General features: G+C 41.4%; 1 protein-coding gene across 2 annotated transcripts in view; it reads left to right on the top strand.

Annotated features, from left to right (window-relative positions):
- The window catches only part of LOC147727940 (stimulated by retinoic acid gene 6 protein-like), a 665,438-nt gene extending 654,658 nt beyond the window's left edge, over positions 1–10,780 (top strand). For both annotated transcript variants that reach the window (XM_086961854.1, XM_086961855.1), the window contains one exon: positions 9,878–10,780. In XM_086961854.1, coding sequence (XP_086817980.1) covers positions 9,878–10,164 — 287 coding nt within the window. In that variant the 3' untranslated portion in view covers positions 10,165–10,780. The remainder of the gene's footprint in view (positions 1–9,877) is intronic.
- The last annotated feature ends 5,696 nt before the right edge of the window (positions 10,781–16,476 follow it).

Here is a 16,476-nt window from a genome sequence, read left to right as displayed (position 1 = left end):
TTGGAGCCATCCCCTCTATAAGGGGAAGGCCATCAGGCGGTTTAATCACCTGGGTCAGAGTAACTTTAAGGATCAAGGTAGAAGTTATAGACACAACAAGCTCGTTGGACATACTGGCATTAAAAATTACAACTAGCAAAGGTAAAATACTCTATCTAGTTAACGTCTATAATAGACCTGCTCCAGCAACCAAGGAATCATTAACTTTGGTTAAGCTGGACTCCTTTTTAAGTAGAATAGTCGACAATGAGGCTGTTATTATTGCTGGTGATTTAAATTGCATTTATGAACCGATCCCAGGGCTGAGTGACGTTTTTGACGAAGAAGATCAGGCAAATAACATTCCCTCGTTGGACAATAATGACCCTGCACATTATACAGTTTTGGCAGTCCAATTAGTGAAGTTGTCCGCGGAATATGGTCTCAGGGCTTGTAATGGACGTCTCCCATCGGATTCGACCAAAAAGCCAACATTCCATAGGAACAATTGCAAAAGCAATTTAGATTTTGTAATTGTTTCCTTGACTATTTGGCAACATATGATTGACTTAGAGGTGAAGGATAGGATAGAGAGTGACCATCGTCCACTGGAATTACAGCTAGAAGCATGCTTGGTAAAGGGGGCTGTGAGTGCAAAGATAACTGATCCATATAGCGGTCAACGTGATGAGATCTTAGTTAGTAACAACAGACGAGCTCTAAAGTGGTCTCACATACTGGAACATGGCGATATTCTTGCAGGAATTTATCTACAACTCGCAAGGTCATTGTCGGCCTTCATAAGTTCTCCATCTGAGGCAGACAATCCCGGTGGCTTCATTGCACTTCACAACGAGCTCTTTCACACCTTGAAACTCCTAGTCATAAAATTGCCAAAAAAGAACCATCAGAAATTGCAAAATCTGTCCCATAGTAAACCATGGTATGATAAGATATGTAGACAGCACAAAGAAAGCCTTCTATTGGCGATTAAAACCAAATACCCGGACCATGTTAGGTTGGCAAGAAAAGCATACAAACAGGTGCAGGTTGCTTCAAGGAAAGCTTGGGAGGAGAATAATTGGGCGGATATGCTGGCAGCTGCAAAGGCTAAGGACAATATAGGCTTCTGGAGGCTAGTTGCCAATGGGAACCATGAAGGGAAAGTTGTTAAAGATGTTTACCTTGATGAACTCACATGGGTTAATCATTTTACTACTCTTTATAAAAAATATGATGACGCCACCAATATAACTAGTGAGGAGGTTCCATGGTCCACACCGTCTAATGCTAACCTGGACTTTACAATTGAAGAAACTGAGGCAGCCATAAATGCAGTAAAAAATGGTAAAGCTCCTGGCTTAGATAAAATTCCTGGGGACCTCTACAAGCATGACTTAAAAGTATGGGCACCTTATATAAATCATTTGTGCAATATGCTGTCTTGTAGTGTAGATTTCTCAGAAAGCTGGAGGGGAGCAGAGATTGTTTTCATTTTTAAAAAGTGTGATCGGTCGGAACCCTCTAATTACCGACCAATTAGCCTAATGGACATTCTCCAGAAAATGTATTCTAGGCATATTTTAAACCGTGTAAACTTGTGGCTGGAAGATAACTCGGTCCTCACGAAGTTCCAAGCTGGGTTTAGGAGCAAAGTGAGCACCATTGATCAAGTTTTTAGATTTTGTTGCCTTTATTGGAAATACGTTCAGATTAAAAAGGGACACTTATATGTTGCCTTCGTAGATCTTAGAGCAGCTTTCGATCTAGTCCCACAAGATCTTTTATGGAGATCACTCCATACGGCAGGACTACCCAATTGTCTGTTGGCTCAGATAATTGGGTTGTACGCCAATAACTCTGCTAAAGTGAGATGGGGCCCCAATGGGGAATTAACCCAGGACATACCCATTGAGGCTGCTTCCTGGCCCCCACTTTATTTTCCATTTTTGTGAACGATGTTCCTGCTCACTTGGAGGGTTGCAAAAATGACTCGCCAAAACTAAATGGGGAAAGGGTACCCGCGTTATTATTTGCGGATGATACCATCTTAATATCCCAAACTAAGAAAGGCCTACAGGCACTACTACATTCATTCAGCGATTATTGTAATAGGAAAGGCTTGGAAATTAATGCAAAAAAAAAAAAACAAATGTATGGCCCTAAACCCTATTTGTCGTGCCTGTTAGGAGGATGTCTCGGAAACACAATGAAGTTGAAGCTCTTTCCTGACCTCCCTCACACCGGTTCACTCTACACCAATGATATATATATACTTGGTGAGAAGAGTAGATGCCAGTGCAAGGGACACAGGGAAACAAAACAAGGAAAGATGGGGAAGACACAGGAATCCGAAATCCAGGATGCAAAGAGAACTGGTCAACACTCACTATCTCTTCTGAACCCCTCCTGTGGATAAAGAGAGAGTTATTAGGACTATGATGTATTATATCTGTGAGTGTGTATGCTATAAAGCAGAGATATATGGTACCTGGCGATTACTTGCAGTGCTTCTACCTGTAATCAATCTTCCTTCTGTTGACCTCACAGTAAGGTAGGTAGGGTGATACATGAAAAATGAATATTCCTAATGTTTCCAGTGCCTTTATGAATATTGACTCCCTGTTCTCCACAAAAGTAACTCCTGCATCAAGTAAATAATTCCCTGTTTTGTCTTATCAAATGAAGTTAGAAATCACTTCAGGAGCTCCAAGTACTAATTTATGATGCTCCGCTAAACCAAAGAGATAAACCTCACCGAGGTAAAATAAAGCGCTAACAATAAGTCCTGCAACAAGTGTCTGCAAACGAAGACGCCCCCGTGTAAACTCTACACGGAGTGGAAAACACTAACGAGTGTTAACTCCAGAAACAATAATCAACTCTCGAACTTATCTCATCAGTAGGAGAGCGCTCACAACCGTTTACCGTCACCGAGCCAAGAGGAGATCCGCCGGAGCCCGAACTTCACCACCGTGACCCGGAAGCGATGCAGGAAACCCGAAGGGAACGCAAAGCGTCATAGGAACGGAAAGGGGAACCTATATAGCGATATCGCGCACGCGCGAGACTTGCGCATGCGCTTTCCTGACACACTCTCTTCCGCCAACCATGTCTTTGCCAACCACGGCTTCCGTGGATCGGCAGGCATGACACTATTAAACCGGAAAAAGGCTACCTAACACTAAATGGCCAAAGACTGGAATCAGTCCAAAACTTTTCCTATTTGGGAGTTACTCTTGACTCTCATTTCACGTGGAGATCCCAAATTGAGAAAAGTAAGTTATCATTTACTCAGAACACTATACCCATTCTGAAGAAGCAGGGTGCAAGTATTAGTAAGCTGTGTCACCAGCACTAGAGATGTTTAAACTCAAAGTCCAATCGGCAGCCCTTTATGGTGCTGAGATTTGGGGGCCAATGTCAAAGGATGTTTTCGCAATTGCTGCGAACAAATTTATGAGAAGCCTTGTAAGGGCCCCAAAAGGCACCCCGTTAGTACCACTTCAGTTGGACCTAAATATTAAAGGAACCGACCATCATACTATCTTGCGGCCATTAATGTTTTGGGTAAGACTTTGGCAAACACCACAATTGCTTGATTACAGAAATGGGTTAAAAAAGGTAATGGGCATGGATGGTTCGAATTCCAATTTTTGGCTAAAACATGTTAGATTGTGGTTAAATAAAATAGGTTTATCTCAACTTTGGGAGAATCCGGAAAGGTTACCATATAACTCTAAATAAATGGTGAAAATGGCTTTTCTGGGGTTTCATCAATAACCAAATGTTTAATGGAAATAGTGGTGGGACTTTAGTAAACAACTTCTTATGGTTCAAGGATGAACCTTCTTTTGAGAACTTTCTAGATGAAGTTGAGCCCCCGCTAGCTAAAACCATTTTCATGAAACCTTTTGACTAACTCAACCCTGGCACGCTGGTCTAGAAGGGGCAATGTTGTTGATGACCCCACGACCAGCGAAACATGCACTTTGTGCGAGGGTAACCTCAAGGAGGATGACCAGCATATCCTTTTCTTCTGCCCAGCCTATGTGTCGGCCTGAAGAAAGTGGATCAAAACTTTATGTAATCTGCTGGGAATAAGGTCATGTAAAATGGCATTAAGAATGTTTAAATCTGGCACAACTCAAACAATTGTATTTAGTGTCAGCAGATTTTTGCTTTCTATCCATTTTGTGCGTAGGAAAAAAGGCCTAAAGCTATAAGGACAAAATCGTATACCACTAATTTATTTGGTTTTACTTGTCTAGTGGTTTGATTGTACGTATTTATATGGTAATTCTCTCAGCTCCGTGTCCTATTATCCAAAAGATAGGTATGTTACCATGCTGTATATTTGTTTTTTTAAACCTGTATTGTCCTTTAAGCAATAATCTTTCAGTTGTTTTAAAAATGGAATTTAATGTGTATTTTTACTAAATGAAATGTGTATATTGTGCAAAATCTTTTATGGCCATGTAGTGCCGAAATAAAGATCAAATGAATTGAATTATCCAGTCGCACAACATTTTAAAGCCATACACAATAAAAATATTAATTGCTTATCTTATTTTGTGATTGACTCAGTTCCTGTGCCACGGAGAGGTGGCAACAGAGAAAAATTATTAAGACAGTTGGAAACTATATATATTTTAGATTTAGACAGCAAATACCCTGACGGTCTTAATAATACCGAAGACATGCACACTTTCCTTTAAATCATTATTAAACTTGACTATTGATAATTAAGCCAGATTAGCATTTAGGAGAATTCTGGGTAGAATATTCCAACCCCCACAGGCTTGTGAGTGGTTGGTTCTCCAAATCGCTATATATGATAGAGAAATTTCGCCAGGATGTGGTTAACTAACATTATATAAGACCCGTCCAATCTGCCTCTATTCCTAATGACGACAAATTGTTTTTAAAATTTGTTTTTAATGTTTTATATGGGGATATTCTCTTTTTGCACACATGATCAGCACCAGACACGTTATACTCTCTTTTTGGAACCATACTTTTTATGACTATAAAATATGAATATGTATGATTTGGGGCCCTCTTTTCTAAGACAACCAATACATTTGACAGCATTGAGAATTATTCTCATGAATTTTTAATTACAAAGCATGATTAACTGTAGATGCTACTTTGAAGACATTTTCGAATACACAACTTAACCATTAACTTCTTGTGTCGAATACAGTTGGAAACTATCAATGTATTTAGGCAGCTAGTTTTGCACTCATCTTTGCATAATTTGCACATTTTCACTGCATGAAAGCAGTGATTTGCACTTATGTCTGCATTCGTTTGCACAGGTCATTCTTGCATAATTTGCACATATTTGTATTTTAGATGAGATGTTTTCAGACTGGATAATTTGCACATAACATTTGTAAATGTTGCTCATTTCTCAAGCATTGAAGCTGCAATTTCCAATAAGCATCTATATTGTAAAATGAAATCACACTGAGAGTATGTTTGATTACATGTTATTGTAAAATGAAATCACACTGAGAGTATGTTTGATTACATGTTGTCACTATTTGAGAACAGTCTGTATCTTAGAGCAATTAGCCTCGTAATACCAGAGTTCCACGAGTACTATTTCACTGTGTATTTTTTCACTGTCTATTGTCACGTGGTATAGCATATCAAAAAAACAAATGTATAAAAAACAACAACGTACTGCAGGCTCACTATGTGATCAAGGGCACTTGTTGCCCGAAACGCGTCATGCGAGGAGTGAGAAGCAAGGAAAAATAAAAACGTAGCTGCTATTTTAAAGCTGCCTGGTGGTCCATTGATTTCTTGTTCGCCGGAAGGAGGTACAGGAAGCAGTTGTGTATATATATATATATATATATATATATGTGTGTGTTTTTTACTTATAAGGGCTTTCAGCTAGTGCCCTTCATCCATTGGTCTGTTGCTGTTTTATTTAGCTGTTTCTACCACTCACTACAGCTTACAGTATGGGGCAGTGGGTCAGCCCTCTTCTGATATTGGCAAAGTTCACTGTGAGTGACAGCATATTGCCCTTTCACAAGAAGTATATCAGTACAGAAAGTATGAAAGTATTTTCTTTCAGTGCCAGGGACTAATGAGTGATTTGAGACCAAAAATATATTTTCGTTTTTGTTCATTTTTTTCTTATTATTCGTAAAAATGAGACAGCTACCACCATAGTGTTTTATTACAAAAAAATGAAAGATCGAGCACTGACAAAGCTAAAAGACTGGCAGCCAACACCAGAAAAGCGAGTTTTGCCAATGCTTGTGAAAGTGTTTAGAGGACAGCTGTACATTTTGAGAAGATTCAAAAGCATTCTGTGCGTAAATATGTTTGAGTTTACTCGAGTTGCACCTGAAATCTACGTGCAGTTGATTTAATAAATATCTCACTGAAAATAAAATAATAATTCAAACATACCCCATAATAAGTATATTTTCCATGAGATGTAGCCTCTATAGAATACGGTTCCCATAATCTGGGCTGCCTAGTGAGACCGGAGAAACTCCATAAACAGTTTATAACCCATATTCGTGAAAAAAGAGAAATGTTCTAATAGGCCAAATTCTGTTGATTGTGAGTATGACACTGGTTCTGCTGATCCAAATATCTCGATGGCTTTTTCTCGTGTCACCAGCCTCCTCAGCAGTTGTATTATTCACAGTACCCATTATTTGGACGGGCTCGCTATCAAACAAAGATTATTTTGATCTAGAATGTGTCAACTCTGCAGAGTCATTCTTTTTGTTCAGCGTCCATTCAGACATCAATACATGGTGTAGAATTGTTTGCAGAAGACTGCTGATGCTTTAAACGAGAAATACAGAGAAGCTCTGAATGTCGAAACTATGTTTTTACTCAAGTAATATAGATAGTTGCAAGCTGAAAACATGAATTGCAAGGCGTGTACAATCAACTGAACGACTACTATCGCCGGGGCTAAAAAGAAAAAGACTGATGTTTGTTTCTAAGTATGTCAGTGTTGGAGCCATGCACTGATGTGTATCATGCCGAGAACTCAACTTTGGAGTTGTGTCATGATAATTTACCCTGTTGTTGTACAGTGCAGTCTAGGTACCGCCCAGGGCCTCTTGGCACTATTTGGTGTCTATGAAAGCCTAGCACTGGGTTGTCCCACTGCAAAGTGATCTTATGGGGTCATCTGATCTCATCCACATTGCATCGCTCTTTCGTCTGTGTATTGTTAGCTTTAGTCTGATAGAGCTGTCGGCCCCAAGTAGACTTTAATCCCTGTTGACCTCATGCTCGTGCTCTTGGTCTATATTCTCGCCACCATTTCCCATGCCTTCATGTCCCTTTAAACATTATCCATAGGTTGTTGGTTATCTCTATGGCTGTCTCCATAGGTGTTCTGAACTTCTGACTTTTCACCAGTACATCCAAGTTGTGTCATGGGCATCCTAGTGTAAATGCATTCCATGTCTTGTTGTTGGTGTGTTCCCTGATCTTTGCCATGGGAGACTACAGGGAGAAGATAGTTTCTTGCTTCATTTTCTTAATCCTTACATTTTCCTGCAAAGCCCGTAGTTGGAGTGAAAGAGCTGCAAGTTGAATATATATATATATTAGAAAATATTAGTCATTATTAATAGTGGCCGAAACCCCAAAAAACAACCTAACAATAGCAGACAGCACATCACATCCCTTTAATAACTAATGCACCGGGGTCCTGGAGGGTGAGCCAAGACTTGACCAATACTGTTTTTTTTCCATTATCCTTTTCCAAACTATGCCTTCAGCTAACAGTAAGTCAAACCCAATAGAACCTTTTCTTTGCATCTATTAGAATCCTGTGAGGGCCATTAAAACTAAGGGTCTCTATACCTGTCCCAAGTACAGCTACCTTCTAGAAAGCACCCATTGAGTTGTATTGAAATAATATTCAACGGTTGCGTGTGTGTATGGTTGTATATATATATATATATATATATATATATATATATATATAAAAGTCACTGAAAAAAACAAAGGTTACAGAGACGTTGTAGTTAGGCTCAGGTTCCACTCGTACAAAACCAGTAAAATTCAGCAGTTATAGTTAGCTGGGCTAACAATAACTGGCGGCCACGCAAAGCACTGCTTATGACTTCACATATTACATCACTAATGACATGATCAGTGACATCACTCATGACAACACTGATGACATCTCAGATCTGAGATCGGGATGAAGTCCCCGCGGTCCCAACCTCCTCCTGCGGGAGCAAGCACTGCTTTTTACACCCAGGGAACTGCATCTTAGCAGCTCCCTGGGGGTAAAAAGCAAAGTGCTCCAAAGGGCTTGTTCAAACTGGAGGACTTGTTTGCTATTGGATGGCGGGAGCAGTGCTCCTGCAATCTAATAGCAAACTGCAATGTCCGGGAGGTGGGCACCCTGGGACATTGCTAATGCAATGGGGGAGCCTCATGAACCCCCCTGTGCCAGGGACCACCATCTCCCCGGGGCTTTTAATTTTGAGATGGGGGCCTCAAGGAATATGGGGCCCCAGGGAACACCAGCTCCCCAGGGCAGGGCCTAAAACAAGAAAGGAGGTGGGGCCGACCGGGGCTCTGGGCCGGCTACAGCAATGTCCTGGGGTGCCCAGCCGGGACATAGTGGTTTGCTATGGCTTGGCGGGACCTTTACTGCTTCTGCCAAGCCATTGCAAACTGTGCTCCGCTTTGAGCAAGCAAGAGCATTTTTCTCTTGCTTGCTCAATGTGGAGTACAAACATTTTACTCACAGCATGTCAGCGGCTCCCGATGTGTAAAAGCAAGGCTGTCTCCTGCAGGAGGTGGGGAGCCGTCCAGGACCATGGAGGCCTTCAGGTTCTCCCTGCGTTCCCTATCTTTGGTAAGTAGGTGAAGTCCTGGCCCTGGGGTTGGGGTCCCTGAGTGCACCTGCTTCTTCGTAGTTGAGGGTCTGCACCATTGACTATGTAGAAATGTGATACACGCACCAAGACCTGGTCCCTGAGGCATCTATTTGTAGATTACTACCTATAAAACGTGGGCATATTCCTGTAGTTTTCTACATTACATCCACTCCTCTCTTTTCATGTTTATGAGGTAGTCGCAAAACGTTTTCCGCCTCTCATTAAGAACACCTTTTTTCAAAAGACAGTCTCTCAAAAAGGTAAATACTGAAGTCTCGTTGCCTAAATTCTGAGTGCATTCAGTACCCAAATGATTTCCTGAACAAGCAGGACGCCATAAAGAACACAATTACTCTGAAAAATGTGAAAGGACAAAATGACCCCTCACAGGCGCACCAACAACGGGGTCACTGGTAGGTACTCACCAGATGTGCCCATTTTTCTCATCATCGGTGGTCATGTTGTCCGAAAATAAAAGTGTCCAAAGAAAGATGAAGTAGAGTAGTTTAGGTGCAGTGAAATGACAAGAGATCACATCCAAAGTTGTGACCCAATGTGATTAAAATTGGCAGGCACGCTCTTATCGCAATCACTTTATTAATTATTTACTGAGTGTGAACTGTCAAATTAAAATAGGCAGGTTGCTATTCATGCATACCATTTCCAATACCAACATGTTTTTTTGCCACAGAAATTTTTGGCAAATTCTTCAGGGCCAGACACTTCTCCAAAGCATCAGTGTTGGACACGCCGTTCTGGGAGACCTCAATTCGCCTTTGTCACTCGTACCAGCTTTTATAGTTGAGGTCCAGTGGAAAAACTCCTTATATGAGCCCTCCTATTGGATTGACCATTCAGTTGTAAGGTCAATCACCCGGGGCCTCATGGAGCATGTTGTCTCCTCCTGTAGAAATGTGCCCAGATGATATTCCTCAGACAGTGCTTATTTTCTTATCAAGCTTGTAAATTTGTATGTAAAGATAACTGGAAATGCTCTTTTGTTACAGATCCCAGATCGTCAAGTAGGGCCAGGACAAGGTGGTTCCTGTTCTACACCCTTCTGAAAAATCCCAAACTCATCATGCTCAGGAAATTCACAGAAGACTCTGACAGTGGTCTGAACAGCACAGCAGTACAGCAAAGACACATCCAGGCTGCTGTGCTGACGGCAGAGATGAACCACAAGGAGAGGCCAGTGGAAGCGAGCGGAGTCCTGCTATCAGAAGACGCACCTGCAGAGACATCAAGTGTGGCGTGGCTCATCATGCCAGAGGTAGATGACTCAGCCGCATAAGTGTTCATAAGCACTGGCCGTATAAACACAGAGGGACACTGATATTATGCATAGAAGACGTCTAGATGCATCATGACTGCCAGTCAGCTAGGCGGACAAAAAACATGGGAGATTTATTAAACTGTATGCGAACCGAAGGACACAACACCAATTATTATACATATGGAAACAAAACAAATTTGGCTGTTGAAAATACACTGGAACAACCCCGTTTTGCACTTCCTGGTTACTGCTGCAATTGGGAATGGAGAAGACCAACTTTACTCGCATAACGGGAAAGAATTACGTTTTTGTGAATTGTTTGTGAAAATGTTGTAAATAACCTATGACATCTGTTGCTTATAAACCATTTTTTGTATAATGGAAGTTTTAATAAAGTAACCCTGGTCCATGCATAACATATGAAGCCAACTGGTGGTGGGCGATTTCTGCAGATTACTGAACAAATAAAATGCTGCAAACTAACTGGCCTCAATTTTCAAATTGAGAAAAAAACAGAAAGACGTATTTGCTCCACGCCTTGTTACGTAACAACACCAAAAACAATATAACTTCAGTTTGTTTGTTTTTTGCTTTGGTGTACTTAGTGATATAAAATTATGCAAGCTAAATTGGAGGGAAGTGTGTTTAGTCTGTTTACGTTCTCGCGTGTCTCTATGCTTTTTGCAGCATGGCCCTTAGTGCTAAAAACGAATGCCTCTCAAACAAAGGAACATAACTCAAGAACTAACCTTGAACTATTCTAAAATACGGAGGGAGCATTCCACTTTTTTAGCTCTTGAATGCTGCAACGTTAGAACTGCGGCCAGAAATATATTATTCAAAGCATTGGAGTATATACACAGTACTCTCAGTGGACCTGCATGTACGGTTTATACCATAACAAAGGCATTTCATCAGAGACAATATCTTGTGAATATGTGACCAGTTGTTTTCTTCTGCAATTAGTTTGATGGTTCTCTATGCACTGCAGTGCTATACAATGTGGCTGCTATTTATATGTACACTTGCAATACATTGTTTTACTAGCCCTGTTCCATTTTCACCATCATGGCATGATACCAGTATTAAGGAGATCGACTATTTTAGCTTGAAGAAATTATTTGGGACCCAGCATGCTTTACCTGTTGGTTTGTACTGTTTTGTTAGGTCGAGCCTAGACAGACAGGTGATCTGTTGTATGTACTTCGTGGGGTCTGACTCCTCCCATGGGTTTGGATTTGTCTATTTGGTTGTCTTAAAAAAAAATCCTGCCTTGCCAGTGGGTAATTGGGGTTCCTGTCCCTCCTCTTTTTGAAGTTGTTCACTCCCCTGGAGTATTCACGCATTGTTTCTCCTGGTCGTCCCTTCATTAATTCTGTGTGAGTCACATCACGTAACAGAGCATACCCGCTCTCCCATTGGGCATCCTCTCCTCACATGACCTTGTCAATCCAGGTCATAGACCCCACAGGCTTGGCTTCTTGCTACCTGAGGTAAAGCAGCGCTGGTGATGACTCTCTAAAGAATTAGGTGAATTTTTTCCCAAAGGCAAACACAGCAGGGGTTTTATTTTCTTTAATTGGTTTATTATTGGTTGGATGAAATCCTTTTGGTAAACCCCTCACTCAGGTCGGAGATGGGGAATGCGATTATTAGCCAGGCGCATGCAGCACCCTTTCAATAATGATGGTCGATGTTTAACCCACTTCCACCTGTTAGTCTCTTTGAAGTGCTATAAAACATCCACCTAATTACTGGGTGCGGTATGTGCCAATATATTTCTCCCGGGCAGACAAGGCACCACAGCTAATATAGAGCAAATAATAGCAGATAATTTGTTGTGAGAGCAGCGCCATTTCCGAACTTAGGCAGGCGCATAGTCCCAGTAATGGTACACAAAATGCTCACCGTAGGGATCTTTTATGGAGAGTAGGAGACGTATCTGGCTTAAGGAATGGGCCGAAATGATTCCTTTCTTTACATAAACAAATGGCCTGCCAGATTCTGGGGTTATGTCGTGGATGATAAGGTGAATATCAAGCAAGTCACTTTGGGTGAAGACACAGAAGCAGAAAAAGTCAACAACTGGCCACTCCAAAAGATCTTCCTGATTTACCCATGGCCTCCACTGGTGGCAGCCAATATGTGAATAACACTTGGTACATAATCTCTCATTAAACGCTTGGAAGGTGGAACAGGAGACACAACAACTTAGCCCAGTGGTAGCGATTAGTTTTATGGTTTTATTTTCGCTCTCTCATTTATTTTTTAATTTTAGGAGAAAATATTTTTAAAATAAATGTTTTATTAAAGTGTTTTGCTTCCTATGGTCTCTTGAGTTGAATCAGGATGTTGACCCACATTGTAGCTTGAAAGATGGCAATTTTTTACCTGATGTTTCTCATAATGTGTAACCAACAACCGGCACCTTGGAGCACGGTACAAAGTTGGGAGGGACTATGGATAAAAAACAAGGCCAAGCGCACCGATATTTTGCCAAGCCATTTTCTCCCAGTAGGCAACATTTATGCACTCTGTGGTGTCAACAAAAAGTCCTGGAACCTCTTAAAGGTCACCGGAGAATCGCCAATGCCCACTGGCCATAAATTGCTGGACTGTTACTGGATGGTGTATGTACTTTCATAAAAAAAAACCCTGAGGGGGGCAGTATATATCTTTTCTGGGAAGACATCTCGGAGCAGATGGAAGGATGTCTCCCCCACCTCTTTCAAGTTTCTGTACGGGGTACCTCACATAAGAGTCTGCCTCTGTCTTTAGCACTGCCTGCGCGACATCTTTTCATTACTGTTTGCTACACTGTCATGAGTGAAATTGATGAATGTAAAATAAATAAGCTAAGTGTATTGGTGAGTTATTGCACTCACTTATGTGATCTTTTTGTAACTTTAAAGTACCAAGTCTGTGTAGGGTGACCAACCATCCGTACATTTCACAGACTGCCCATTATTTGGACCTCTTGTCCTTGCCCATGAGGATTTCTTCCACTGACGCCTTTTGTCCGTAATTTCAGACATTGGAGCGAGCTGCCCCCAGCAAGCAGCTTGAGAGTTCTGTAACTCTCACTGCAGGGGCCCCCAGCTCACGCTCTTCCTGTGATCTTAAGGGCCTGCAGCCGCACCTCCCTGACCTAGCACAGACTGCTATCGGCCCATTATCATTCTGTATGTCTGACTAATTATCACATACAGAATGATAATGGGCCTCTCTGTGGAGTGACAGCATTTGCTGGGCCTCCTCCTGCCAGAGCCTAGGGTTTTCGGTGGGGTTGGTTAGACATTGTTGGGTGTCTATCCCAATAATCTGACATCAATAGTTTCTTCATTTACATTCAGAAACTGAAAGGGCCATAACTTAGGGCAACAGGAAATGTGGTGAGTTCCTACAAGGTTAATGCTAGCAAAGGAGCTGGTAGGGCTGGAACTTAGTCAGTGGCATAGCAAACTTTGCTTGACCTATGGCCAACTCTGCCTTTTTATAGCGTGAAATACATTGTCGGGTTGCTTTTTTTCTAAGCCTTTTTTTTTCCTCTGGAATGTATCAAGACATAGACTTCAGAATTAGCTTTGAGGCTGACAGAGGGAGAAATACATTCTAAGATGACTGATATTACATTTTGCTGAGGCTTTGTGATGGGGTTGGGAGTGCAGGAGGGGGTATGAGGGAGACAAGAACTTGCTGAGCGTGAAACATTGCACCGAGAACATGCACTGGCAAACCTAAAAGATTGTGGTTCAATGTGCTAACGCATGCAGCATCAGCACATTAGTACGAGGTATGCAGGCGGAAGACAGCAGGAGTAGAAAGAGATGGCTATAAATGTAAAGTAGTCCCTCACGTAGTTCAATAAAGTACTTGAGTTGAGGTGGAGGAAGGATACACCAATACAATTAGGCGAGATGAAAGCTCCACGGGGATGAGCAAAGATGTGATCAACTAAGTCTCAAGCCTGTGGCTGAAAGACGTTAGTCAATGAATGCCAAGGCTTGAAAGGGGCCAATCAAAAACCTACTCTATATTGTGAGCAATAGGTCTGTTGGACCGATGCAGTGTCAACTCAAAACCCAGTGATAAAAATAAAAGTTGCTGCATTGATAGCACTAGTTGTTCTCTGCAGGCAGAAAATTCCATAAATGGGGAATATAAACATATACTTGCCTTGATTTGAGTTTCTGAAACTTTGGCTACAGGCAGGACATGCATTACTTTAGGGAGAGGATAGGCAGAAGCCTTGGGAGCCTAAAAGAGGACACTAGATTGCAACAAAAGCCATAGATAAAGGCCATGTTGCTAAGAGTAAGGGAGTGCACAAATGGCAAAATGCCAATGTGTGTGGTCCGCCAAAAATTCTTGCACCAGAGATGAATGTGGGACACAGCCACATGGTCCAATCAATTTGTACAACACAGAAGGAGGAGTCCTGGAGAAAGGCATTAACAATTGTGATTGCTATACTTGTTTTGGCGTTATATATATCGTGTTATGGATCTTTAAGACTAACAGAGCTCTTTACAGAGGAAAACCAGTAGTTTACAATATAAGGATACACGATACACAATTACATGAAGCCATTATTGCATGATGCCGGATAACAAGTAGTGTGCATTCTGCTTTTGTTCAGGGGCTAGTGATAAATGAAGGTGTTCAAAGGTATATTAATGTAACACATCTAATATTTATTAGAAGATACTTTTACTATGTCACGCCAGTAGCTACACTGAAAAAACATTGAAGGGTCCAAATATATACGAATTAAAAAAATGAATCCAAATTGCTATAACATACCATATATTTGTGGACAGTGAGGTAAATTCAACAAATGCATATGCCAGGGTCAGTTCACCCACTGATATAAGTGTTCCTGAGCGTCTGCATGTTGCTGGTATCTCATCTTCTGTAAGAGGGACAGGATTCCTCTCTGTTCATGACAAGCCGTGCAGCCTGCAATGTGTTTACTCGAAACACAGCTTTGATACAACAGGCTCTGGTCTTATACAGTTGAGGTCTTTGAGCCTGTGGACGAGTGTTCTCAAGCTAATTTTTTTAAAAACTTAGAAGCTGAGGTCAGTTTTTCATTATTCTTCATAGTTCTTCCCCGATGCTGCAAAAGCGCTGCATTTTCCAAAGTCTTATGCCTTAATTTTATTAGGGACTTTTGCCGAACTATCTCAAACAGAGCAACAAGCTGTGCGGGCTTAGAAGCGTGCACACTGGTGTATCCTCCTAGTTTGTTATTTGTCAATTTGTTGAAGCGCCCTCTACTCTCGGTAGTCCCACCGCCACTGGGACATTTATTTCCACAATAAAACACTAGTCCGAGAGGAGTGTCTTAATTCATCCACTTTCCAAGCTTATTGGTTTATAGTAACTACATTCAAAGAATGTCCATAAGCAGTCTTCATATGTATCCACAAAGTATATTTTATTTCACAAATTTCATTTAATAAATCCAGATCACACCACAATATTCAATGCCAGACGTATTTTGACTTTTACTTATGTTGGTTGTCTATTTACTTACTTATAAACTGTAACATGCCTCCTATGATGTGTCTGTAAAACTTATTTTTTGTCCTGAATTAATGTCTGAATTGTGACGCTTTGTCCTGAATTTTCACCCTCACCATTCTGTATTTGCACTCATGCCAGTTGGCCACTCTAAGTCTGTGTCTAACCTGTGAGTATGATTATAAATTCCCAGTACCTAAACACGGCCCTTGTTTCTTAAGCCGATAACGAGCGCCGTTAAGCATGTAAAGGCAACGTTAGTCCTTTACAGCACCATGGACCTGTTAAGCTGCGGCAGGAAAAGCAGCATAAAACATCACTATCAAAAGGGCTCTATGTAAAATACACTCTTAAAAGGTGTGCCTTTTGACACTGTAAATTACTAGGAGAGCGGGGTGGGTAAAAGGTCCTGCTATAGATAAACAACTGTGTCGGATGTCTGGATGGAGCAATCAGCCTTGTTTATCTGTCCTTGGCTGATAAAAAGAGTGGGCAACAGAGGCAGCTGGCATCTGTTGTACGCCGACGCACGACTCTTGCAGTGTGCGCTAGGCTGCGTGCTTGCTCCAAGAAAGGGAAAGTCTGGTGACACAGCATGGCAGACACATCTGTGCAACGTGGAAAGAAAGTCCCCATTCACATTTCACTTGTTTGAGTTGCGTGTTCATCTTTCCGAGATCGATCACTGCCTTAAGTGACTATAATCCACATTGCTTGTCGTTTTGTTATGATACTGCAACACGTGGGAGAAAGTTAATAACTAACGCGCATTCTAGGTGTAGTGACAGTATATGGTTGGAAACA

The sequence above is a fragment of the Lissotriton vulgaris genome, chromosome 3_1, assembly GCF_964263255.1.
Source record: "Lissotriton vulgaris chromosome 3_1, aLisVul1.2, whole genome shotgun sequence".
Classification (NCBI taxonomy): domain Eukaryota; kingdom Metazoa; phylum Chordata; class Amphibia; order Caudata; family Salamandridae; genus Lissotriton; species Lissotriton vulgaris.
The sequence above is the reverse complement of the archived record's forward strand: the minus strand, read 5'-3'. Positions and strand labels throughout refer to the sequence as shown.